This window comes from Neopsephotus bourkii, unplaced genomic scaffold, assembly GCF_033783945.1.
Source record: "Neopsephotus bourkii isolate Nb327-2 ecotype Australia unplaced genomic scaffold, CSIRO-AGI_Nbou_v1 NB_787, whole genome shotgun sequence".
Classification (NCBI taxonomy): Eukaryota; Metazoa; Chordata; class Aves; order Psittaciformes; family Psittacidae; genus Neopsephotus; species Neopsephotus bourkii.
Window position 1 is genome coordinate 704,141 of NW_026901283.1, and position 27,371 is coordinate 731,511.

The 27,371-nt window shown below is 37.3% G+C and overlaps 1 protein-coding gene and 1 long non-coding RNA gene across 2 annotated transcripts in view; one reads left to right on the forward strand and one right to left on the reverse strand.

Annotated features, from left to right (window-relative positions):
• LOC133213161 (uncharacterized) overlaps positions 1–27,371 on the forward strand; it is a 403,544-nt gene that overhangs the window by 367,170 nt on the left and 9,003 nt on the right. The window lies entirely within an intron of this gene.
• The window catches only part of COL25A1 (collagen type XXV alpha 1 chain), a 308,091-nt gene that overhangs the window by 51,748 nt on the left and 228,972 nt on the right, over positions 1–27,371 (reverse strand). Inside the window, exons 11-17 of the mRNA XM_061355191.1 lie at positions 21,007–21,033; positions 18,265–18,309; positions 9,128–9,181; positions 7,592–7,618; positions 4,648–4,692; positions 374–406; positions 179–214 (exon numbers count right to left, since the gene is read on the reverse strand). Of these exons, the coding sequence (XP_061211175.1) occupies positions 179–214; positions 374–406; positions 4,648–4,692; positions 7,592–7,618; positions 9,128–9,181; positions 18,265–18,309; positions 21,007–21,033 (267 nt within the window). The remainder of the gene's footprint in view (positions 1–178; positions 215–373; positions 407–4,647; positions 4,693–7,591; positions 7,619–9,127; positions 9,182–18,264; positions 18,310–21,006; positions 21,034–27,371) is intronic.

A 27,371-nucleotide genomic window follows, 5' to 3' on the forward strand; every position in this document is an offset into this window, starting at 1 on the left:
GTACTTTTAAAAAATACAAAACAATCACACACCAAATGCTTACAGGCCTTGCACTGTTAAATTGTACTGCTTTGGTCTCATCCTAGTGCAGGTAAGTACCAGTGGTAACATCTGTGTAACATCATTTATTCACAAATCCAAGAGAAGAAAAGGAAAACTGAACATTTCCAACTAATACCTTTTGTCCAGGCCGTCCAGATTCACCAGGTTCACCCTAAAAGAGATGAAAGACATGAGATCTGACAATATGAATTAAAAATAGAGCTAGGGAAAAGCATAACATTAACGGTACTTGAAATGTCTGTGACGCTACAGAGTAGCACAGACCAACCACCCCTGTTGTCCCTATCAAACTGCTTTAAAACCAAATTACCTTAATTCCTGCAGCAGAAGAACCAGGGTCACCCTGATAGAAAATCCACAAGGAATAATTATATATACAGTTTGTCAAGAAAAATACGTAAGAAAACATGCAAGAGTATAGGAAGACTATATAGCAAAATAACTATATAGCAAGATTACCTGTTCTCTGTGCTGCTACATAGGAATTTACCCAATGAATTAAATCAGTGTGGCTCAGAAAAAGGAACAGAATTGTTTTTGAGAATATGTAGAGAGATTTTCATTTCACTCATCCAAACAGCATAATAGTTATCCTCAAATTTCACAGCTACTAATGTAGAGTATATAATTGCAGATTTTGTATAAATATTCTTCATAAAGCCAGAAGATGGGACATACTTCGACATCTCTAAATTGCTGATATGCATTAAAAATCACTTACTGCCATTTACAAAGAATGCGAGCACTCTTTTTGACCTAATTCTACAGATGGCAAGTGTCAGGTCTCAACTGACAAAGCTTTTTGTGCTATTGAAAGTTCACCTTAGAAAAAAACCTCAGTGACCTATATGTTTATCCCCATCAGGACAAGCCATAGCTCTATTTCCTCAGCAATTCAACATATTTAAACTGATAGTTTAATGCAGTAAAGTGTTATACTTTACAGATTAGAAAGCTACAGTAATTTATGTATTCAGGAAAGGTCTTTTATGAGGAGACATACAATATTCAGAAAGATTTGCCTGTGTTTTGCTGGGTTGACTGGATTTGATAGGCATTGATATGAACAAAGGCAGAGGATCAGAGAGTGACCTGGCCAAGAAGCTTTTAGCTCAGAGTTTTTTACAATTGTCAGAAGATCCTTACAATTCTTGTGCACTCATACTTGGCTGCATTTTTTTCTTAAATGGCACACCAAACAGAAATGAAAAAAAAACACAACCCCACAATAATTTGCTAGTGAACTTACAATCTGTTGAAGATGGCTGAAGTGCTTCTATTTGAAGAACTGTCTCATTATTTGTTATGTAAAATAAAATTAGATTTTTCACTGGAAGTAACAGCGAAGCTACTAGAAAATGTTCTGTGAATGACACAGAAACCTGAGCTGCCTCATTTTCATAGACACACATGACTGATACTGCTAATGTCACTTACAAGTGTGTAGAAAACCTCAAGGACTTTTTATAACTGTTAAGTGGTAAAACAACTGGTAAGAGACATTCATGAGTTAAACATTTTGAGCGGTAATGGTGGATATGGGGAAGGTAGGACAAAATGTGGCCACCTACCTGCAAGAATCAAAATTAATATGGAATTAAAGAAAAAATTATTGTACAGCATGTTTTAAATTCTCTGATGAGTCAGACATTTTGGAAATGAAGAAATGTTAACAAGGGAACGTGCACACAGAAGGAAGATGTTTGGTAGTTTCTAGGGATCAAGGCTACAGTAGGAGAGTGGAAGCAAGAACTCAAGTCTGGCGCTAGAAGTAGGACAATTCAGCTGAAATGGTTTCTTTCTTAAGCCACAGGTCAAGATGTAGGTACCCAAGTTCCTGTTTGAAAGCCACTAGGTACAACAGTTCAGAAAACAAAGCTACATTAATTGCACAAAGAGGAACCCATTCCTAAGCCAAATCTGACACTTGTCACCTTGTACCTCTCTCTCACCATGTAAGTGAAAATTTACTATTTATCTCACAGAAGCATTATTTAAGCTTTTAAATAAATGTTTTTAACTTTTTTGAAGTATCAATTAAATTCCTTAAGCATACGTGTAGTATTATGATCTAGTGCAATGGTCTCTTCATTTATTTACATAAAATTAATGACTTGTTTACTGAGCAGGAAAGGTTTCTACATGTATGTGGTTCAACAGCTGAGAACTGAATGGATACTAGCCTTATCTCATCTCTGGATACATGCAGCAGCTCTCTTAAAACCAGTCTTTAAAAACAAAGCCTTAATAAGTCTTACATTTCTCCTCACAAGTATTCAGCTGGAAAAAACTACATCTGGTAGTGAAATTCCATAATGTAACACATGCCCCAAACGTTTTAGAGCTACCCAAATAAAAATACAGTTTTTGTAGCAGGGAAAAAATATAACTGAAGATATGTATAAGCATAATGCATCCATAAAGCTGTAAAATTTGCTGGAACGCAATTTTGTCTGCTGCTTGTAAGAAAACAGACAGTTTTTTATGTTATGTTCCTGCCCAATAGAAAGCACTCAGTGGAAAACACAGAAGGAACACTATAGAGCTACTTTAAACACCCTGTTATAGTAGGGTTTATACTCAAGATAAGTTTAACTGCCTCCTCAAGATGACTCTACATCAGTAGAGAAAGTACAGTCACAATACAGTAAAAAATACAAATTAAAAAAATATATAGGAAAAAAAATCAAGGCTACTTTGTGAACATGTAGAATATGCCTGTAATAGACATTCTAATTTCCTTTAACACTTACTAGTGATTGCTGGGCAAATTCATGCTGGAATTGTATGTAATGATCATACAGCAAAATCTTTCCCCTATGCAGGAAATAATATACTCCTTGTTGGCTAGTACAAATGTAATGACACTAAGTTTAATGCTCACTCTTATATTAGCTGTCAAAAGACACCCTCCTAAGCTCACTTACAAATGCTGTTTGCAGAACTCCCTATCAGCAGCTTTAAGCTGTAACTCTCCCATAAGATCTGGCCCTATGTTTCTAGGTGGCAGATTTTCTTGTGATCAGGAAAATGGAGGAGAAATAATGAAGGGCAATTAAGTCATAGTTCTGATGTCTCTTGTAAAAATTCATGCAGTGGATTCTACCCTGTTCTGGTTAAGACAACACACTCCACACAACCAGCATTGTTTCCCATGTCTCCTCAGAAACTTATATGAAACCTGGAAGAGACGGGAGACTTCTGCATTATGAAGTTCAACAAGTTTATTGAAATTTCTTTAGATACAGCAATTTCAGAAGTCTCCTGATGACCTATACTTTCCACAAATTCACTGCCAAACTGTTGAAAACTCATACAGAAATATTTAAAACATTATACATGGGAGAAAAGATTTCCCACTGAAAGAACTTTTTCTTTCCTTAAACAAGATCCCAAGCAAAAATATGTGTGCACTGCGGACTAAAGCACAGTATTAGCATTCTAGTGGATGCAAGCTTGCTCTCACAGTTGATAAAGTAGAAAAGGAACAAGTGAAGCTGCACTAGGCTTTCAAAAGAAATGATAAACTTCCCATTTACATGTTGCAGGACTATCTCTCTGAACAAGAATCTCACACTTGCTAAAAGGCTATATTCTTGAATGATACAAAAGTGGACTGAGATGATGTTACCAGCATAATTTGTATAAGTAACTAATAAGGTTCTTATGACTTTCATCTGGGCTAATAAGCATGACTGCAGATAAAGTATTATTTAAATGAACTTTGGGAAGCAATTAACTTGACTATTCTTCAATCTAATGTCTATTTTTGATTGCTGATTTTAGAATATGCCCCATAAAAACCTTACATTCTTGAAAGCATAGCTTTACTGTACCTAAACCATAGAACTTGAGAGATTTGCATGCATTCCTTGCCAGCTTGATAAATCCATCATAAATTTCTCCTTGCGCTGAACTGATGTGAGTTGGTTAAGCAATTGCATACACAGGGGTACAAGAAGAAATCTTTATTCTTCCGCCCAAGTGCAGTCACTAAACTGGATGCTTTCAAAGCATATGACCTCCAAAGTGATGGTTGGAAGAGATCATTATGACTCACCCTTCTTCCTGTGCAACACAGGCTTTCCTGTGCTAAAAACTATCACTTGTGTTAAAGAAAGCACATATGAAAACTAAGTTCTTTTTTTTCTTTTCTTTCAATGATACAGCATAAGTCACACACAAAATCAAGTAAAATAAATTGAACAATGTCTTCAGTGACTTCTACAGCATATTGATACTTCGCAGCAATGAACTAACAAAGTATTAGGTGAGATTATTGCTGATTTCATCTGGCAAAAAAATTTAGAAAATCGTTTTTATCTTCAACTCTGAATTGTCCAGCTGGCAATTTGGAGGGAAGTTACCTGCTGCTGTATAAAGTCAAGAATTTTACGCTTAATTGGACAGAACAGTGACATTTTTCCTGCTCTGCATAAAAAATGAACAGTTACATCACTCAGAATTGTTTAAAAACCCTTTAAAATGTGGTTTTCTTTTGATCAAATTATTGTTTTCATTAGCTGCTTGTTCCGTAAGCATGCCTAAAGAACAGATTTTCTTCTCTATTACTAAGTAGCATACCTTTTCTCCCGTGTCACCCTTCTGTCCATTTTCTCCAGCATCACCCTGTAATTACAATATGTACTATATTTTAGTGATTTTATGTGAGCACACAGCATGCAGAGGAGGCTCAGCATTCCAATATGATTAGCAACCTAATTTTGTTAATCAGGTAATCAATCTCTCTATGACTTGGTCAGGAAGCATGGTTTATATACCTGCTGTGTCTTACACAGTCTTCACTACAGCTGTAATTCCTTTCACAGGTCCTCAAAAAAACCCCACAAACTATCAAATAACTACATATATTGTCAGTATAGTCTACAGACTTCCCCAGTTCACTGTGGTTTAGCACTGAAGGAATGATTTCATGGTGATTCAGCATTTTAAATTACCAGTACATTTGTTTTTTTCAAGAAAGACATTCACCTAAATGCATCTAGTCAAATTCAGGTTACAGTTCCATGATTCCAATACCATTTATTAAGGCTCTCAAGTAACTTATGGCATATACTCTCAGAGTCTGAAGCTGTAAAATGACAATGGTTTGGGTTGGAAAGGACCTTAAAGATCATCTAGTCCCAAACCCCCTGCCATAGGCAGGGACACCTTCCACTAGCCTAGTCGAACACTGTCAGGGATGGGGAACCCGTAATTTCCTTGGGCAGCCTGTTCCAGTGTCTCATCAGACTCACAGAGAAGAATTCCTTCCTAATGTCTAATATAAATCTACCCTCCTTCGTCTTAAAGCTATCTCCCCTTTTTCTGTCACTACATGCCTTTCCAAAAGGTCTCTCTACAGATTTCCTGTATGTCCCCTTTAGTTACTGGAAGGCTGCTGTATGATCTCCCCAGAGCCTTCTCTTCTCCAGGCTGAACAATCACAACTCTCTCAGTCGCTCCTCATAAGGGAGGTATTCCAGACCTCTGATCACCTTCATGGCCCTCCTCTGGACTTGCTCCAACAGGTCCTTCATGAATGATTCACACACTGAAAAAACTTCACTGAATGCCACTCCAAGGAGTAAGAAAAATTATCGTTATCTCTACATAAATACTCTGCAATATTTATTGTTACAAAAAGGTGATGTCCAGATAAAGTTTTTTTAATGGCTGGGTAGACATTTTCTACTTTAAAACCAACTTTGTAAAGAAACATTTCCAAAGATTTACCTTTGGAAACAACTTCCACATATAATCATATAGATATACAATAGGTCTAGACTGCACTAAAAAGTCTTTGCTACATATGACTATAGGCCAAAAATTTCTGCAGGACTTAAGGTTCATATAAAGTGTGAGAATTATTTAAAATGCCAAAAATATTGATAAGTGTTGAGTCTAAGCAAGCAAAAAAAGGTGTAGCAGGTCTTGGTCAGATAATCAGTAACAGTATTCAAATAACAATATTTATTCAGTATCTGTCATATTGCTGTGAAAATCTTAATGTAAAATTTCATTCAGAGGACTTAGAGACCATTTTCTATGTCACTGAAACAATGGGAATTAGCTAACAATCCAGCAGTATCTTATTTAAGGGCTTGAGAAAACATGGGAACACAAAACAATAATTGTTAGGAATGCCATCCCAGGTTCATTCAACATGATACAGTATATTGAGGGCATTTAGAATTACATTTTTAAAACAAAAGAAGATTATGGAAAAATATCATTATTTTCAGTAACAGAAATTCAGTATATGTTAAAATTAGTAGTTATTTCTTTTGTGTTGTAAAATAAATAATTACTGAAGTTCTACAAATATAATTTTAACTAAAGTAATGATTACTGATGAAAATGATTAATGATGAGTAGTGATTAATGATGAAAAGAGTTTCCCAATTACATAAATGTGGGATACACACTTTCAAGATCCCCTTGGATTATTTTTATGATGTGTTTTTCAAAATGTGAAATGAATTGCCTTTTCAAAGCATATTTCCAGCAGCTATACATGGGTAAATATTTCATAGAGTCACAGAATGGTTTGGGTTGGAAGGGACCTTAGAGGTTGTCTCATTCCAGCCCCACTGCCTCAGGCAAGGATACCGTCCACTAGACCAGGTTGCTCAAAGTCCTGTCTAACTTGACCTTAAACGCTTCCATTTCTCAAGAGCAAATTTCACCTGTATACAAGCAACTTACTTTTTAAAAACGTCTTACTGTATTTTCAGAAAATGAGTCTGTGTACAGATTCCTAAGCAAAACAAGGCTTATGCCCTTTCTCAAACTTCCTTTCTTCAGCTGCAGAAGCCTGACTCTCAGTGTGTACTTTCACATGGCAGCTCCTACTGGCCACTTTCCCTGGAAGAGCATAATTAAACCCAAGCTTTGCTGTGTGGAGCTTGTTCTACCCCCTTGTCTTCCCTTAGCATGACTGTGGATGTCAGACCAGTAACTCCTTGCTAACTCGCTTCAAGTCACAACACCGTTAGTGTTCAATTGGTGCTGCTGGTACCTCTCTGGACAGCCTATAGCCTAAGACTGTTGCAGTTTCCCCTGCTTTTACTTAAACTGATGCATGCAAGAATGGAGAACTCCACTTTCAGTATGCAGTGAACTTGTTACCTGTATGTCATTCAGAGTCCATGTAGTTATCACTCTGTTACCTAATTGTTTTACTCCACACAGGTGACAGAGCGTTAACATCAGGTTATAAAATGTGTAGATCTCTCATTATTAGACAGGCTCATCTTTTCCTGAGACTAATCATAATTAGGATTATTTTCACAGTTACTCAGCTGTGCAGCCTCTAACACATGACCACTTCTCTCTGCGACTAATCACACTGCAGTAACTTTCATTAGTAGGTGTTATTTGGCACTCATAAAGGGTGCACAACACTGTACAAATTCTAGGTAATAGCTATATTTATTTCTTCTTAAACTCAGAATCAGTGCACTGGTGATTCTCCAAACAGTTCTACAAAACAGAACCACAACAAAGGAAGTGGAACATAGCTCACCTTTTCTCCTCTTTCTCCAGGGTCACCCTGATGAAAATAATTGAGGCAAAGAAGTCATAAGTTACCACCATAAGCAAAAATCAGTGTTGATATTATGTTCATCAGATTGTCAGTTACTAACGATCTGGCATCACTGATGATTGTCTCTGATTATAAAATCCAGCAAGAAAATCTTCAATAAACAGTGACATACTGTAATTCAATAGAACTCAACAGACCAAATATCTTCAACATAATGTTAAAAGCTTAATGATTTGCATGCAGACTTTCCCGCCCCCCATTTTGTCCTAGATTAAACCCTAACAAACAAGCATATGTCTTTGTGAAGTGGCCTGGCAGGACCCAGGTGACTCCTATGCTCGGTTCTCCTTGTTTTGGGAATGAACAAAGGAAAAATCCAAAGGCCGAATATGAGGGGAAAGTCTTATGATTCTGTTAATGGCTTAGAAAGATCTTTGGAAAAGACAAAATGCCTTAAATGTCTTGAACTAGCTCATAATTTATACAGACCAAAGAGCCTTCAGTGTTCTTCACATTCTCTGTAATAAAAGGGTGGATTATAGCCATTATTTTTCAAAATTATAACTTGCTCAATGGCAAATGTACTTTTGCACACCAGCATGACCCTGACAACTCATCTCTGCATTTCTGGCTCATCTCTGCCCATTTTGATGGCTGTCAGTCTCTAGGCAACTCAAAGGCTACAGCTGTGAATACAAATTAAGCATCAACTGCTATAATTTGGCTTCTTCTGTATACAAAGTAGGAAAAGGTCATGCTCCTAAATGGTTTGTTTTCAAGCCAGTCAGTAAATGCAAAGAGCCTGCCCTGTGCATCTGTCAGCAGCAGTGTGATCCACAGAATCAGCTGAGGAGCACATGTGCACCAAAGACAAACACTTGCAGGTGATGGGATTAGAATTTAGCATTACCCATTCCAAGAGGCCCACAGATAACATCATCTCAGACACGTTGAGCTTTCTTTTAAATGAAGTTATCATAAGCTTTATGTTCTATTTCACTTTTCATATCAAAACAGCAGAAAAATATTTAACAATAAAGTAAGTGCAAAGAGACATTCTGATGTAACAATACAGGCCAAGGCATGTTTCTAATGAGTCTTGTTGCTAACTTCCATAATAGCAGGATCAGCTCTCAAGACTTAACCCTGACATTCATCAAAGAATTGACCACAGCAGTTCTTGAAAAGAAGCCTGAAATGCATTGTGAGGAGCATAAACAAAGCCTTCCTAAAAAGGTCCCCAAATTCCCAAACACTTGCAGGCATATTGCATTCATTTGGCAGAGGATGCATGTGCGTCAGTGCCACTGACTGGAATTCTATATGCACAGCACAGCAGAAGAATATGCTTCTTTATGGTGGAATGTGCAAAGCCTCTTACGGCAGTGATCACTGGAGGAAAGAGATCATTAAAAGCCAGTGAGAATATAAACCTAAGCTGGAAAGCATGACTGTCATCTATACATGTACTCACGTCCCATGTGATTCTGTTTTTAATCCATTCTCAATACCAACCTTAAGCCCTGCTGCTCCCTTCTCTCCTGCTATGCCAGGCAAACCAGGTTCACCCTAAAGGCAAAAAACAAAAGATGGGGTTAAGACAGACATGACTGAGTATATTAACAGCATTTCCCCTACTGTGTGATATTGGGGAGGTAACAATAAAGTTTATAAAGATTCAGTGAACACGTCCTCCACAGTTGGGCACTAAAATGCCTTATTTCACCAGATAGGGTGGATCAACTCTAATTAACTCCTCTATAATAAGAAATAATTCTGGAATACACAATGTGAATACACAGATGTCAAACTAAAGAGAAAACAGAACTGTGACTTCTAATTCTGAAAAGTTGTCTAATTAACCTTTACAGCATAGTCTTCCCAGCAAAACTGCCAACGCTTTCCTCTTCTCTACAACTTAGAAATACTGCAAGAAATGCTTATCTGAAATTACTTTGACATTTGTGCTTCTGGTTTCATACGGAAGGCAGATAATGAAGAAAAATGAGAAGGGCCCGTTGCAGAAATGGAAGAGTTTAGAACAGACAACTCTTACTTTTTAAAATATACCTTACTTATCAATTTTTTCTTATACCACTGGCTGAAAAGTAGATTTAAAAGATTTAAAAATGTTCAGCATTACATCAATATTCCAGATTTTGGTGATGTTTAATGGATAGAACATATGCTTTTCTACAGTTTAAAGAGTCATACATGATTTTCATAAATCAGTCCAAAACTACCAGTTATTTACAAAAGTCTCCCCCCCCTCCAAATTTAAAAACAAAAAAAACCTAATTAAACAAATAAACAAGAAAAAAAACCCCAAGATACCAATACCCTTAAAGACCCTTTTCTAGTGTCTATTTCTCAGATTTTTGGAAGAGAACACAGACATTATTGATTTTAGGTAAAATGATAAAGCAATGGGTAGACTTGATTGTAAAACAACTAGGGGAGATGGCTAATTATGTAAAACTTTCTGCAGAAGAGCGTCTTGGTTTCACAAGAAATATCTAGCTTCTTTGGTAACCCTCATGTACACAACTGCATTGCACTTCTAGGGTGGAAAAGAATGTGAAAATAACATGGAAAAAAAAAAAAGATTTGAAAAAGCTTGCAACTAAGTTCTTGTATAAGCCGTTTGCTATGTAAATGTAAAAATAAAAAAATGCGTATAAATTAAAGAAAATAGCTAACATAGTAATCAAATTAGAAACAGCAATTCATATCAGAAACTCAGCAGACAGTTTCCACACAGCATACAAACTTAGTAGACATGATAAACCTACCCTCTACTCAGAAGTTAAAGGGGAATTACGATAAAGGCCTGTTCCAAATGCAAAAACATAGATCTTCCAAACTTCCGCAAAAGCCTTCCATTAAGAATGGACTTTTCCTTACTTCCATGTCATACTTTAATCATAGTTGTATAAAACGCCAATTCTCCATTAAATCTGGTTGCATTCTATCTCTGGATTAGGTAACAGGATCACCAATTACATTTTAATTTCAAACTACAAAACAAAAGCTTCAAGGTTCTAGCAAAACCCTAGTGAGGTGTTTTACAAGCCAGAGAAAAAGTGTTAAGTACCATTAAGCTCAGAAGGAATTAAACAACATTTGAGTCAGCCCCTTTTCAAGGCTTCTTTCCACTACATTAGCTCTAAGGCTGATAGAGTAGCACAGGCATTTGATACATGAGTGGTCAGGATTCAAAGCTGTTGGAGATTAGGAGTATGTGTCCTAAAGAATTGACCAGAAAGGCACTTGAAAAAAACTGCCAGTTGACAGAATGAAGCAGAAGGGACCAATGAATACGCACCGGTTTCTCCTCATCCCCACACCCCAAACAAGTTTGTTTCTGCCCCCTTTACTTTAAAACAGCTGCTGTCAGCTGACACTTTCAGGGTCTTAATTCTCTAATCAAAGAGTTGAAGTCCCAAGCTTCCACTTTCCTCCCAGGTTTACACATCACTGCTACGAATGCAAAGAGCTACAACTGTGACAATAAAACCAAAAGAATTATCCTGTTTTATTTGGAAAAAAGTGAAAACCTCAGGCTGTCACCTAGTCATAGTAAATCCTTATTCACACCAATGGTTTAACTGCTGACATATATGTGACTTTACTATGGCCAATGCTACTTCTGACCCTGAAAGTGCCAGTCAGAGGCATTAGCACAGTAGAAATTAGCTCTGGGAATGGGAAAGACTGAAGACAAACCTAAAAGTACAGCACCAGAAATGACGTTGTGGCTTTACTCTTTTGAAGTGATTATCCTTCTGTTTTTAATGGCCAGAGGAACAGAGGCGAACATAATTTTCTTTCATACCTATAATATTCCTTTCCCTATTTCAGAACCCTGTTTTCTTACCCATACAAGGAATCGGGGAGTAATAAGGTGAAATAAAAATGTACAGCACATAAACTACTTTATACTCTACCCCTGGTGAACATTCCCAGGCCACAGCAAAACAAACTTTATTACAGGGAGTCTCCCTCTTTCACACCGTGTGTCTTGTAGGCATGGCAGTCTGGCTGTATGTATAGATAGTCTAACAATTTCATTAAAGCCTAACATAAAAAAGCAACCAACCAAAAAAGTCCCAAACGCCCAAAAACCTCAAAACCCCAACACCATCACTCCCAAACCAAACCCAAATAGGGCAAAGCCTTGACAGACCTCCCATTGGTTAGGAAATTCCCAAAGTATTTATGAAGCAAAACAGCAGGTTTTTGAAGGCGAATAGATTGTTAGCTCTTCCCCTGACATACACTAAAATACTGGTGCTTTAGAAATAGTCATCCCAAAAGATTATTTTGATTTTTGGCATGAAAATAATTTAAAATATTTCTGTTGAGAAGTATAACTAATTACTTTCCTTCCATTTAGTTATTTATTTATTAATTAAAGGATATATTAAAACTGGAGTGCGAAATCCTGTATGAGTATGCATCAGCCCCACATGCTTCATCTCATGTTTGGAGAAGAACAAAAGGTATAGCTGCCCCTTAAAAGGTTAAAGACTGTTACACTATTGTTCTAGGAGAGATGCAGACAAAGGAAAACTAGACATTCAACAATGTCATCTGATGCAATACTTTCAATCAGACTGCTATTCAGCTTAGTAAAATGACAGGAGTTATAAAACTAGATTTTTACATTCACCAGGCCATGGGTAATGTCTTTCCTGACCCATATTGCAGTCCCTCTGTTTTAGCACTGACAGCAAAGGTGTTAGGCTGCAGAAACAGTTATCTTCTGCACATCATCTACCTTTCAAATTGAGACAGCTTTGGGGTTTTTTTTTTGTTTTGTTTTTTTAGTTTTTTTGTTCTTTCACAGAATGACAGAATGGTTGAGATAGGAAGTCACCCCTGGGAATCATCTGGTTTAGCTCTCTCTGCTCAAGCAAGGTCACCTAGACCTGCATCCCCTGGACCATGTCCAGATGGCTTCTTTTAAATAGATCTTGGAAGAGACTCTACAGGCACCCTGGGCAACCTGTGCCAGTACTCAGTCACTCTCACAGTAAAAAAAAGTTTTTCTTGCTGTACTAAACCAGCAAGAACCTCCTGTGTTTCAGTTTGTGCCCACTGCCTCAGGTCCTGCCACTGGGCACCACTGAAAAGCACTTGGCCCAGCATCTTTGCACTTTCCATTTAGGCATTTGTCCACAATGATAATATTCCCTCCCGAGCCTGAACTCCCTCATCAATCTCAGCCTTTCCTCATAGGAGAGATGCTCCACTCCCTTGCCCATCTTCAAGGCCCTTTGTTGGACTCTCCAGTATATCCATGTGTCTCTTGTACTGAGGAGCCCACAGCTGGAGACAGAACTCCAAAAATGATCTCATGAATGATGGTTTTTTTTTTGTTTTGCTATTTAAAAAAGTAACTTTATCCATAATGCATCTGATTTTAGGTCATAGCTTGCCATTCTGCAGTCATGAACTCCTGAGAAATTATCACTCAGGGAGAGAGGGACTGGAATCCCTAAGCAAACATGATCTAAAACCTTCCTGCCTGTGTAGTCTCAGAAATGTTTGTATTTTTCTTCCAATTAGTATCAATTTTGAGGCCAAACAAATGCCAACATGCCAAGAATACACCCAACCCAGCCATTCAATTCAGGAGTTTCAGATAATTCAAAGAATAACCAAAAGGATATTCCTTTGGATAGCACCCCAGAACACCTTAGTTTAATAAGTCCTAGCACTCTCGAGCCTATATTAACTGTTTAACTGTGTTAACGTTGTTGTACTCTCTCTTTATTCTATTTGGGCAAAGAACATCCTTCAGCACCGTACCCAATAAATAGCTGTAATTTCCACAGATACTCTAGTGGAAGGGACAGTATTAATGTTTACATTAAAATGAATCTGAATTTGCTGAGTGCTCAGATGTGTAGGGCACTGCTTGGGCTTTGCTGCTAATATGAGAAAAATCTGTCAATACAAACTCATAAGACCTCCTTCAGAACATGTCTGAAAATGTAGCACCCACTAGAGTCCATATCAAAGGAGTCAAGGCAGTTGAAAGCATGCTTGTCCTTACTGGAGGGCTCTGTGCCCTGAAGGCATATACCTTCATATCCAGAATTAATCAGCTAAAAATAATGTGGCTGGAGGCCCCAGCTTTTCTTGTTTGTAACAGGAAAACAGCCTGGAGGCTGCTGATCTGAAATAGGCTTGGTTTTGGTGGGATGCATAACTCTGTCTACACCAGCTGCTTGATATCCACCTCACCCTCAGAAGAAAGGCTGTCAGTATTGCTATATTTTTCAGTCAGTAGAATGTAATCAATTTTAAGGATAAGGAAATACATGAGGCCCCCAAACCTAATCCAGTCTAATTTTACTCTAAAATACATAAACGAGGACAGAAGGGAAAAAAAGTGGTTTCTCAGACGTTACTGTGATTTCAATTTCAAACCAGGGTTGAATTACCTCCCTTCAATTTACTTTTCACTCCCTCAAAAGTAACTTAAAGTTGTTTGTTTAAGGACTGGAAATCTCTCCTGGACCACTCACCAGATGAAATTAGGTGGAAAAACTATTCAACAAGATTCAGCTGGCCTGCAAACCTGTCTGAGAATTTGTGAACTATATTTAATGATGTTTCCTTCCCTGATACTTTATTGAAAAAATGTTAGTACGCATGTGCCCGTCCTCATTTCTCTAAAGAAATATGATAGTACTACTTTCACAATGTCTCCCCTACATAGTACAATACACACTAATCAGGAAATACATGTAATTAGAGTAATAAGAAGCATGAAGAAAGCAGTAAGGAATGTGCATACCCAGATTCCTGGGTAAGTCTTATCAGTAAGTCTAATGATAAGAAGGGAAATTCCGAGGTTTATCAAATTGATATTGTCAAACTTCTGAAACAATTTGAAATAAAGGTATCTATCTCCCCACCACACATTCTTCTCTCAATAGACTCTTACACCCCACTCCCCACACCAAATATCAAGCACGGCATAGGAAAAAGCATTTCATGAAAGTATACAGTGAGGTGTTTATGCACTCCAGACAAGCTCCTGTTTAAAACAAAGAGAATTAGATGCACAGACTCCAGAAACTGGGTTCCTTCAGGCAAAATGCAATCCTTACTTAAGGAACCTTCTCTTTCCTCCTTGTGCTGTTGCTGCAGTCATTGGAAGTCCTTATCAAATCAATATCACTTAAGAAATACCAGGATATGTGTCCTATACTTGCACAGTCAACTTTCCAAGAACCCCTTTGTGGCCATTTCAACATGATTAATGTAGAGTTCTGATATCCCTAGAGCACTGCAACCTTGCATCTCTATGTAAATATAATCTTTTTTCATACAATCTGAGTGCCTGAAGACCTCTTGACAGGGATTGAGAAAGAGGAGGTTATTTCCCGTAGCATCTTGCTAGGAAGCAACCTGCCACAGGTGGATTGCACAACAGTCTGCAAAGGAGAGGGAGCACTCAAAAGGACTCTCCTTGCTATCTCAGAAGGTTTCTATCCATCCCACGACAACACACTCTCTAGCTGCAGCTCCTTTCCAGTTACTGTTCTCAACAAGAAAAGCAGAGTGTGGCTATAGTTTCCCAAATGTAAGAACAAACTCATACTGTAATGCCCCCGCAGGATTACCTGTAGTGTTTCATTGGATTTAGCCTAAAAGAAAAAAAGTGTGAAGTTTTCATGGCAATGATTTTGCTACTACTCTTAATACAAGAAAAATCTGCTAGTTCACAGTCCTGCAAAAACATGTGGGTTGTGTAAATTTACACTTACTCTAATATCTAAAGATTGTCTAAGAGAAGTGGTTCATATGTTCAGGGATTAGAAAAACGTTCTAAATGCACTCAGAATTTATGATCTCATTCCCAGGCCCATTGGTCAGAGTTGTCAATCATCTCCCACAATCCACTATTTCAATTAAAGAAAAGGTAAAGGGAAAGGAAAAAGAAAAGTAGAGAGACATGTGTGAGATGGAGATGACCTAACTCTATTATTCAACTGCTTAAGGAGAGATCAAATCTAATTCACTGCTGACATTCATCAGCAGAAAAATATTTCATTGTCCATATGAGGAAAGCATTCACACACACTTAATTTTAAGCATGTGCTAAACACTCACTGCCCTTTAAACTAAGAAAAAATATTAACTTGGAACTTAGTACACTGCACATGCTGCTTTTTCACGGAGTGAGCTCACTGGTTAAAAGGCTACCAAGACAGTAAGGCTTTTGTAAAGCCTTTTAACTACATAACTTCTAAAAAGGGGATGATTTGCATCACACATTCAAGTCAAATTCAACTATTCTGCAGATCAACATGAATCTGTATGAGTAAAGCCAGGAGTGCCAGCAGCCAGCTCTTAGTACAGAGCAAAGCTTAAAATTACTGCTCTGGTCTTCATTTGACAATATCTTCTGTGTCACACTACACTGAGAATGTGTTTTTTTCATATAAATTAGAAGAAAAGACCTTTTGGTAGTATGGGAGTCCTAGGCTGCACTGTACTTTCTAACTTTAGATACATACTGCTTCAGTTTAACTTTATTTCTAACACTATTTCCAAGCTAGCAGAATTTGTTAGATATTTATTAAGAGACAGCAACATTCATTTTTCATCAGCTTAGTATTATATGAAAGCAATATTTTCTGCACATAAGGAAGTACTTGCTAGCCAATATCAACCAACAATTGTGAAAGTAAACAAAAGAATGTGACCGCATTTCATTTTTATCTGTATGGGTTTTTTTTCTAGTATCTAGATCTTAGTTTAGTAATTAATATGGTTTTTTTCTTACAGGTCAAAAGTAAAAAAGTCCAACTACATTAAAAATACACTGACATCTTTATTAACATAATAATTTAAGAATGTCTTAAAAGTTTTAGATCCTGTAAATATTGAACTAAATCAAATAAACATTACACAACAAATTGAAAATGTTAGGACCTGTTTTAAAAGCACCATTTTCTTAGTTTAAAAGGCAGTGAGCATTAAGCAGGTGCTTAAAATCAAGTGTGTATATGAATGCTTTGATAAACAGCATTTAAAGATGTTTGCATTTTCCCTTAATCAAAGGCAACTGCATATTTATTTTCTTCCCCATGAGACACGATCCAGGTAAGTTTATGTGGTGTCCTAAAACCAGACATACAACAACCTTGCTAGTAGAGCTTAAAAAATTTCTACATCCCCAAGCATGACACTTTAATAATCAGATATTTTTTGTGCATTTGACACATTTGATTCATGAACACCATTTTTTTGTGCCGATCTCAATGAAGATTTCTGGTAGAGCTTGGGTGACAACACTATTAAAAGCAAAGCTCTTGGATAAAATGTGAATCATCAGTTCTGTTCTATTCAGCATGGTTTGCAGCTTCACCCTGTCCAGTTTTCCTGCAGGTCTAAAGGAAATTATGCTACAAAATGTGTCTTCACTGGCTTTTCACACATACTTTGGTCACAAAATTTACTTGAATTATGTACAGCAACAGCATCTGTGTTGGTAACTACTGTCTACCATTTTGTTGCAATTGAATGTGGCTATAAAACATGAAGGAAAATAATGAATTTTTTTTATATAATATTTTCTTATAATCACTGGTATGCTATATATAGCTAATTCTATTTTTTTGTTTTGTTTTGTCATTCCACAGTAGTCATAATACTCTGAACATTTAAAAAATAGATTCCTAGCACTTTTACTATCACTAAAGTGAAAATAAATGATTACTACATCATTTCTTACAGCCATTGTCAAAACACAGGTCTAATACTGTACATTATGCTATTAGAAACAATACATCCTTTTTGTTAGGAAACAGAAATTAAAAATTATTTGAAACATCCTAGCACATTTATTCCTAGGGCTTTTGGGGAGATGGCATGATGTGAACCTTATACACTTCTACCTATTGCTGCTTGAACACAGTAAACAACCGTGTTTATATCATAAATTTTCCTTTTGGCATTCCCTGCTAGTGCTTTTCAAGTTCACTAGGAATGATAGTCCTTGTGAGAACAACAAGGATAATATTGTTTACTTTCAGAGAGTGATATTATTTAAACATCACCCTTCAGATTTGCTAACAAACCTTAGCAATGCCATGAAACAGCCCTGCCGCTTTACTGCAACCCCTCCTTATGGAGGGCTGTTTTGAACTGTGAGTTAACTTGGTGTTGGCACTGAAAGATGACACTGACATGCCTGAGTTAGCATTTCATCCCAGTTGCATTCAAGAATATTTCTGCTTGATTTATTTCTCTGCATTTTCATCTCCAACTTCAATTTGCATCATTCTCCACGTTTCCAGTGTGTCTTTATTCTCTATTTGTTGGTTGTATTAACCGATTGTATTAACAATATACTAGCACTGTATAAATATCCAATAACAGCGTGTTTGCATCAGGTACTGAGTTAAAAAATAAAAAAAATAATCTGCAGAAAAAACTAAGTAAAGATACTGTTTAAGTATAACTAGAAAAAATTAGAGCACAAATCAGATTGTAGAGTCTTTTCTATTAAGCCAATTTGAAACCACAGGTCTGGATGCAAGGCTGCATATTGCTCATGTGAACAAGCCCTAAGTATCTTTAATCAACTATATAAATAACTGCAGTGCTGACAAAGTCAGCAAACTCACCACTTGTCCGTCTCTCCCTGGAACACCAGGCACTCCGACAGAACCCTGGTGGGAAACAGACACCAGCCTTTAGCAAATTAAACAGGTCATGAAACCTTTCACCTCTTAATACAGTGCTTAGAAATAATGCTGAATGCTTGATTATTGTAACTGCAATAAATTATTCCAAAACTAATATTTACCCAAGCTGAGCTCTCTTTTAATTTGAAATCTTATACCAATTATGCATGTTCTCATGCTGCACATTTTAGCGACTGTCTCACTCTCTGGCCTCTTTCAGAAACAAGCTTCAAGCTCTGTGACCTTGTGGATGCTTCACAAGAAATGTAAGAATTAAAATGCAATTCTATTTAATGCTTTTGATAAATTTTGAGACTGATCCTACACAAACAAACATACCACCTGAACAAAATTATTCATGCTTCAAGACAGACGTTTCAAGCTCAATAACTGGTAGCGCCAATCTAGCTTAAGGCTTTTAAGAGATGATCTGCAACAAGACAGTGCAAGATACCCTTTTAAATCACATCAGTATTATTGCAATAAAAATTTAAAAGCCAACACAAGGAGCAAAGAGGAAAGATTAATACGGACTTGTAACATCTGAGGGATCTTTTAACAAAGCAATCACACTAGAAGTTTCTACATGGTGGACAATTTTTCTGAAGGAACTTGTGTGACTTGTTACGGGTGTTCATTGAAAACCGGAGGCATGAAGAAAGCAGGAACACTATGTGTGCTTATCCAACATTATCCTCTTGTTGTATAATAATGGTGATGCTCAGCAAGGAAACTGAGAGCATTATTTTTCATTTATAAACAACTTAATAGGATACAAAAGTGTGATAGCTGTATTTGAAAGGCTGGCAGCCTAAAAAGAGAACAGGGGACTGGGAAAAGCGTAGGCTCTGTCAACAGTGAAGTGTGCAGTTTCATGAGAACCTTAAGACAAATAAGCACCCTGTGAATCCCTTTATGCCCTGCTTTATTTCTTTTTTATTTTATCCCAAAAAAAATCAGTGCGTGACATTTCCCCGTCTATTCATATTGGTTGGAGGTTTCACTAGAAATGGATTAGTCAAAGGGCACCAACACCCAGAAGCATGTACCCAGAATGGATGCACATGTTTGCCAATGAATAGAGTTGAGAAATCCTGAGAAAAAAAGAAAAAGAAGCAACTCATGAGGGTCTTGAAAAAACTCCAACATTTGAATGCCCAAGGGGCTCCAGCTCATAACAGAGCTATAAATCAGTAAGAAATAATACTGTGGCATCCCACTGCATCTCCATGACCCAGAATGCTCTCCCGTTACTGCCAAAGCTTCCATTTTAGCATTTGTGTTGCCTCTTTTTGCTGGATGCATGGTCATGACTACCAAGGGTTCCTAGCGGACATTTCCACATCTTTCTGTAACTTTTTCAGAGAACTAGAAGACAAAGTTCAGGAGGGCATTAACCAGCAGCCTCAATAAACTATCATATTTATAACAGTTCCTGCTCTCTGTGACAGTATTTTATAGCTGTTGATTTTTCTTATGAGACATAGGATGTTAGGGAGTGTAAATAAAGCTGATTCTGGCAAGTTATCAGATATTCAAAACCTAATCAGCAGATGAGTTTTGCTGATGCTGTACATGTGAAATACCCTCCTCCTAGAATCTGATAGCATAATATTAAATGGCAACTTAGAAATCAGCACAGTTTAAAATGCCGTATTCCTGCATTGTGAAACATGAAGGGTAGTCCTCTCCTTCAGCCTGCAAGTTCTGCACAGCCCACAGCTGACAAATTTCCACAAATTTATATGCTTTCCATGAATTTATATGTTTTGGGATTACATTTTTACATATCAGTGAGGTTTTCTTTATTTTGTTCAAAAAGTTCCATTTGAACAGATGCAAACAAATCTTCACCTTAAAGAACATTACCTTAGAAGAAGAAAGAGGTGGAATCCTTCTTACATGTGTTAATACTACTTATTCATTTCCTCTTTCTTTTTTATTCTTTATACATTTCAAGCCTGTTTTATTAAATATCTTCCATACAATTTATTAATCTTTTGAAATCAACTAGAAAATTACTTGCCTTGGTGGTGTGTGGGTGAGATGCTGGAAAAGTGGCACTTACTAGGTGTTATTGCTGATATATCTAGGACTGTTTTAATGGTGTAATTCCATAAATCCTAAACTCACTACATCAAACTGAGGCAGTCAGGTTTAATGAGTGTAAATAATGCTGACAGCATTCCTAGGAAGTCAGGTCTCAGGTTACTGAAGGAACAGGAAGATACTGGCAGACCACCTGAACACCATCAGCCAAGCCCCATTTATCAGCAACACCTATGTCCTTTGTTTCTGGTGGTCAATTCTTTAGTCATATGGCACTGATCTACTTGAGTAAGGGCATGCATTTAATCAGAAACTCTATCTCCCCACCGTTCACAACATTTTAACATTGGTTTCCTAGTTGTACCAGTGCACAAATAAGAAAACTATAGCCACCTTTTCACCTGAAAGTTAAGTAGATAGATTGAAAACGGTCTGCTCTGCATTGCTTGGACTTGCTACGCTGGGGGAAATGAGAAATCACGTTATATGGCAGCATTTTGCAAAAACAAAATTCAGAGCCTAAACTAACTGATTCAATGCAGTGTACAGTAGCTAATTCTATTCACCTTTTCTGCTTGCAATTTGGCACCAGCAGGAATAATCACTTTCACAGGATTGTTGTTTATACTATACCTTTTGTCCTGGAGGCCCCTGAGGTCCCTGCAAAGGGAAAACAATTCAATTAAAATCATAACTCTAGCCAATTTAAACTGAAATGACCAATTAAAACTGTCTTATTGTGTAAGCATTCTGATACTGGACTGAAACCGGCTGATGTTTTATACATCAAGGAAAAGTAAAACTTTATGCTCAAAATGCACAATGGATCTTTTCTCTTTTGGAACTGATCTAACTACTAACTGTAAGACTCAAATTTTCCCCTTCTAATTTTTTCTCTTCCAACCCATCTGTTTCTTCTAGTACTGACAAGTCTGTCAGCATTAAGGTGACAGTGGTTTTTCTCTATCTGATACCAGCTAACAGCCAGCTGTGCATCCACAGTAATAAATCTGTCCAGCAGCATAAAAACAAAGTTTATGCAAAAAGTTTATTTTGAAGATAGAAAGAAGCATAAACCTCATAATCTCACTTTCTAGGTATCAGCATGCATTACTGTTTTTTACCCAACACATGATCTTTGCCATCATTTGCAAGTTAAGAGAAAAATAATTAAGAATTAACTTCAGAAATCATTACGAATGCACCTGGGGAGTAAAGAATCACCATGACTTTGGAAGGCAGGAAGAGATATCTCAATTCAGGAAAGCTTAACTGCTTAATGTCATACAGGCATCAAAGTCTCATTGATATTAATAGGACCCATTTCTCATTTGGCTTCTCTGAAGTACCCAGGTTGGTTGTGGGCACAGTGGAGAGTGGAAACAGGAGGGAAATAGATTAGCCAACCATGTCTTTGACATTTTCACAGTCTTTTTTGGTAAGAGCCAGACCATGTCCATCACAGTTCTTACACATTCTTCCCCATGTTCCTACTACGGATGCTGGTGCAATCTGTGGGTGCTGGTGCTATACAAAGCAAGGTGAATTCATGAAGGTGCAGTCCACAAAGGTGCAAACCAAAAACCAAAACTTGAAGAATCCAAATCTTTCTGATGTATGAAAGAATAAAAGAACAATTGATATCAGAACTGCAAATATTAAAAAAAGAAAAAAAAAAGTATTTCTGCTTCAAAATGCATGGCCAATTTTATTCTTAATGTAGTTTGAAATTAAGTGGAATCCTGCCCTGCTGGTAGATGCATGGCTTGTTGGAACACTGCTCTGATAGAAGTTTAAACTGCTAAAATGGAAAAGCTCCAGTGGTCGTAATTCTGGGTCCTGGATCTACTGATGTGGTTGAAACACCTGTCTTTTTAAATGTGGATTCTTACACCAGCTATGCATCAAAACTTGTAGCAACATAGATGAGTGTCGCTTCTTGAAAATTTACTGGTGGTGATCAGAACAACAAGTAAACATCTGCTTTTTTAGACTAGAGAAAAATGCCCCTAGCTCACTGCATTTTCAAAAAACCTGCTATTTAAATCAGGTCATCTTTTCAGTAAGTACCTGAATTCTAATCCTTAGATTTGCTGGAAGCTGAGGACACCAGTAGTACTGCAATGAAGAACAATCTATTTCTTAAACATTGCTTGCAAAAAGTCTCCAAGAAAACTGAAATAGATTAAAAATGAGATACACAAATCAAGAGGATGCTGGCAAGTAAGAGTGGCCTGCTGGGTAAGGAACCATGGATAAAACAACATGCTCCACAAATACATTTTTTTTCCTCTTCTTCAAGAGAAGGAAGTTTCTTCCAATGCCTGACATCATGGTGATGATGAACCAGAAATCATCCTGTTCTGTGAGAAAGGTGCAAGTTTAGCTAACATCTTGAAAAACCCCTAAGGATTAATGCTCAAACTAGAGCTTTCCTACATCACTACTATTAAAATAACCTCCAAACATTTATGTTCTGGGCATCAGTTACCTGATGAACTTTCATATATTAACCAGTTCTATTCTGGGGATATAGGCCAGACTGACCAGCTGAAGTCTACCTTCATAGTTTAAACCTGCTACTTTTATGTCGCAGGAATTGAGATTGCCTCTTGAGCCTTTTTGTTACTAAAAAAAAAAACCAACTCAAAAAACAACCAACCAACCTGAAAAATCTGACCTAAATGTAGTTAGAACAAATGTTCTGAGTCCAGAATTCTTCCTAGATTTCCCTCCTAATGTTACAGTTGTATTTTCCTCTTAAGCTTATTCTGTTCCTTGTGCTTTAGCAAGCTGCAAAACAAGAACTAATTCTGCTCTGTAAAGGTTAAAGCTGCAGTTTCAAAGCACACACATTCAGGGTGTGATACATTAGCAATAACCTCTTGAGGTGTTCTGTATTCAACTTCAGTGACTCAGTAGCTAAACACTTAACGATATGTATGTTTGGGTATTTTCAATTTGCAGGTCTGAGGCATCAGTAAGGATTTGTTTTACAAGGTATCAGAGTTCATGGACAGTAAGAACAAGCACCAAATGAAAATGTCTAACAAAAATAAAATGAAAAAATTATTTTCTTTTTTTTTACACTGAAAAACTTATATAGCAAAATATGTCATAATGGTGCAATACACTCATACAAAAGAGCTCTTATTCCAAAGCTTTGGGGGAAAAAAAAATCCTGTTTTTCTTTTAAACTTCCATATTTCCTATGTAAAGTAAAAGCTCTTTGTAATGAGAAGGCCTCTAGGAGGTATTGTGTCTTTATTCCTGTGGGACAAAATAAGTTTCAAGACTCACTGAGATAACATATTTCCCCTTTGGTGCCGATAACAATCCTTAAACACTTAAAATAGAATCGTTTAGATTGGAAAAGACCTTTAAGATCATCAAGTCCAACCATTAACCTTACACTGCCAAGTCTGCTACTAAATTGTGTCTCTAAGCACTGCATCTACACATCTTTTAAATACTTCTAGGTATGGTGACTCCTCCACTTCCCTGGGCAGCCTGTTCCAGTGCCTGACAACCCTATTCTGAGAAGGAATTTTTCCTAATATCTAATCTAAATTTCCCAGGTGCAGCTTGAGGAAATTCCCTCTTGTCCTAACGCTTCTTACATGGGAGAAGAGACAGACCCCCACCTCACTCCATGCTCCTTTCAGGTAGTTGTAGAGGGCAATAATGTCTGAGCCTCCTTTTCTCCAGACTGAACAACCCCACTTCACTGAGCTGCTCCTCACAGAACTGGTTCTCTAGACCTTTCACTAGCTTTGTTGCTCTCCTTTGGACATGTTCCAGCACCTCAATGTCTTTCTTGTAGTGAGGGGCCCAAAAATGAAAACAGTATTTGAGATGCAGTCTCACCAGTGCTGAGTACAGGAGGACAATCACTTCCTTATTCCCACAGACTGATTTCTTACCAGTTTAAAGGCATAAAGAACTCAAGAAGGAAACCTGAACTAGTAGATGTACATGAAAAGGAAAGCACAGGTTTCATACAAAGTATTCATGTGCATTTCAGCAGAGCCTGCACTACACACTGATCCCATTTTCTGTGTGTAGGAAGCATGTGATGTAATTCTGGAAATGTGTTCCTGCACGGTTGAGGCGTGTTTCATATAGACTGCAATGTCTAGAGTAGAAGTATTGAAATGTGCAGTGCTTTAGTATTGATAAATCACCTAGATAAAAGAATGACCAGCTAAGAAAACAGATTAACTATAATGGGAAATCTCACATAACTTGTGATTAAGTAGTGTCCCCCTATGCTATCTACCCCAACTGATGAAAAGAGCAGCAGTAAGTACTAATTAGTGATCAGGCAGAGCTTTTTATTATCACTGCCTTAGTCATTGTTGTGGCAGCCATTACTGAAGTACAGAAGTTACAAAACGGCAAAGACTACTGCTCCTGAGACTTCCTGCAAGTCAAGGCCAATGCAATTGTATTGGGGAAAAAATGAATAGTTTCTGTGGCAGGCACAGGCTGAGAATTTCCATTTCATCTGCTAGTTCCTAGTAAGCTTTTGCAGCTAAACAGCATAAGAACACCACCTCATAAAACTTGCCATGAATATGCTACCAGAATGAAACAAAGAAGGCTGCCGGAGAACTCTGGCCATTGAAAACAAAACCACAATTAGTAGGTTACTGGAGAAGCTATGAAGATTCACACCAGCTGAGCATCTGGTCTTGGCCATTGGCCTAAAAGGTTGAATTGAACTTAGCAGCACTTCCCAGTCAGCTCTGCCTGATCCTTATGTGTCCGTTTTATTTACTTTAACCTAAGGTGAAAAATTAACCTTAATTAATTTTAAAGATGTGACATTTTGCAGACTTAACTTCAAGGTTTCCACTGTCTTTCACAGAAATAGCAATACGCTTTGGAATAACATCCTCTTTGTTCTGAATAACTAGCAAAAGCAGTAACATTAAGTCTTATTTTCTTGAACAGATGCCCAGCAAGACTGTATAGGCACATAACTACTAGTTTGGAAAACTATATTTTAAAGCAGAGGGACTCTACATTTGGATTGATCATTACAGTACAGATATTTTTTGCAAAGAGACACCTTTACCTGACTTCTCTGGTTATTCTGGAGTGTTCTGTTCATGCAAAACATCTGTAAAATTACTTACCTGTCTTTACAGCCAATTTTGGAGGATAAAATAATATGTGGGGTTTTTTAAGTGACAAGAAATGGTTGATTCATACACTGAACGTGTTCAAATTGACTTCTTTTCCAAGAAGCTGAAAACACTGCAAATTTTGATCTTCCAATTTTTTATGACTACACACTAGTTTAAAATACTTTATATATAAAAGCATCCAAAACTCTCCCATATGAAAATTAGAAACAAAATTACCGCATGCACACCTTCTATACTGTTTCAACTTATGAATCTGAAAATGCAGATTATCAGTGTCAGCCCTGGAGATTTCCCATCACTGACTCACTTTAAGTTCTCATGAATAGTCTACAACCAGAAATCCTAGCTCTTGGGTAGAAAAGAGTCATAAATTCATTAATGATTAATTCTGAAAATGAGAAAATAAAACAGGAAAATGTGTATGGCATTTAAGAGAGCATATAATGAGGAATAGCAGACAAATAGCATGGGAAGAAGGATGAATTATGAGAGGCAGAACACAACTTTAACTGAAAAGTCTGAAAAGCTAAGGAAATTGCTGGCCTTCTCTCTTGCATAAAACACATTTTGCTGGTTCCACATAACATTTCAAAACTTAATCCCTTTGGTCACCCCACTACTTGGCCTGCCTCTGAATTCTCTTAATCCTATCTGCACAGAGGAACGATACCTTCAGCTCTTGCAGAAAGTAGATCTGCAGGGCTTTCCAGTGCCGTGGAAATCAGACACAAATTACAACTAACTCATCATTCTTACATTCTTTTATAACATTAAAGATGCATATAGTCAATACTTTTTAAACTTAAACCTAAGCCTCCATCTCACCTAAAAAGAACTTGAACTCTCGTGGCTCAAAGAGAAAACAGATTCTTCCTGAATTAGCAATATATAGAGCCAAAACCTCCTTGCAAACGTCTTGACTGCAAGGATAGAAGAGCAATAGAAGCCCACTCCAACAATCTGGAAAGATTTTCAAGTGGGAACAAGAGACCCCTGTAAGCAACAACTAGCTTTCCTAAACCTTTCTTCCCACTACCCTGTCCCAACCCACACACGCACTTATGTTGGAAATCGGGAAGAAGAAAAGCTATTCCCTGTCTTCAAGGCAAATTTCCCCAGTGCACCTAAAACAGTCTGAGCTCTCTTGTGCCAAAGCAGGATTCACACCAGAGAACTCATTATTATTCTTTGTATATGGTCCAAGTAAACTTCTGCTTGAGAGTAAGAAAAGTTATTACTGTCCTCTCAACACCATCCGAAACACTATCTTCTTTTTCTTTATTGACAAAGAACTTCATTAAAAACAGAGAACATGGCAGCAAATTTCCCTTTGGAGAAAATTGTCATATCTTTGCCTTCACTAGAGCCACTGGTTTTCCTATGTCACTGGATGGAAAACATGAACATTCCCAGAACTCCAAATGTATTTAAATGATTTTCGCTTTTTGTGAATCAAGGCACACATTGTTTGAGTAGGTCACAAATTACTCAACATGTGTAATAAGCTTGTGGTACATTCTGAGACACAAGCTGGAAAACACTGCTTTCTCATTATCTACTACCTTGTGCTCTTCAAGAAATGTATCCACTTCTTGTAAAAAGAGAAAATAGAAGACTAAGCAATTTCAAGCTGTGCCATTGTTGGTTCACAAGTTCTATCAATAACCTGTACATTCACCTAGAAATACCGAGAATCATTACCAAATATAAGTGCTAGAGATATTTCATTAATAAGTTTTTATCCTCATTATTACAATCTTGAGGTCGGGCTTGCAGCTCTTCTTCACTTGAACAGCATCATGGAACTTAAAGCTGTGGAGAGTGTGATCCTGTAGGCTACAAGTA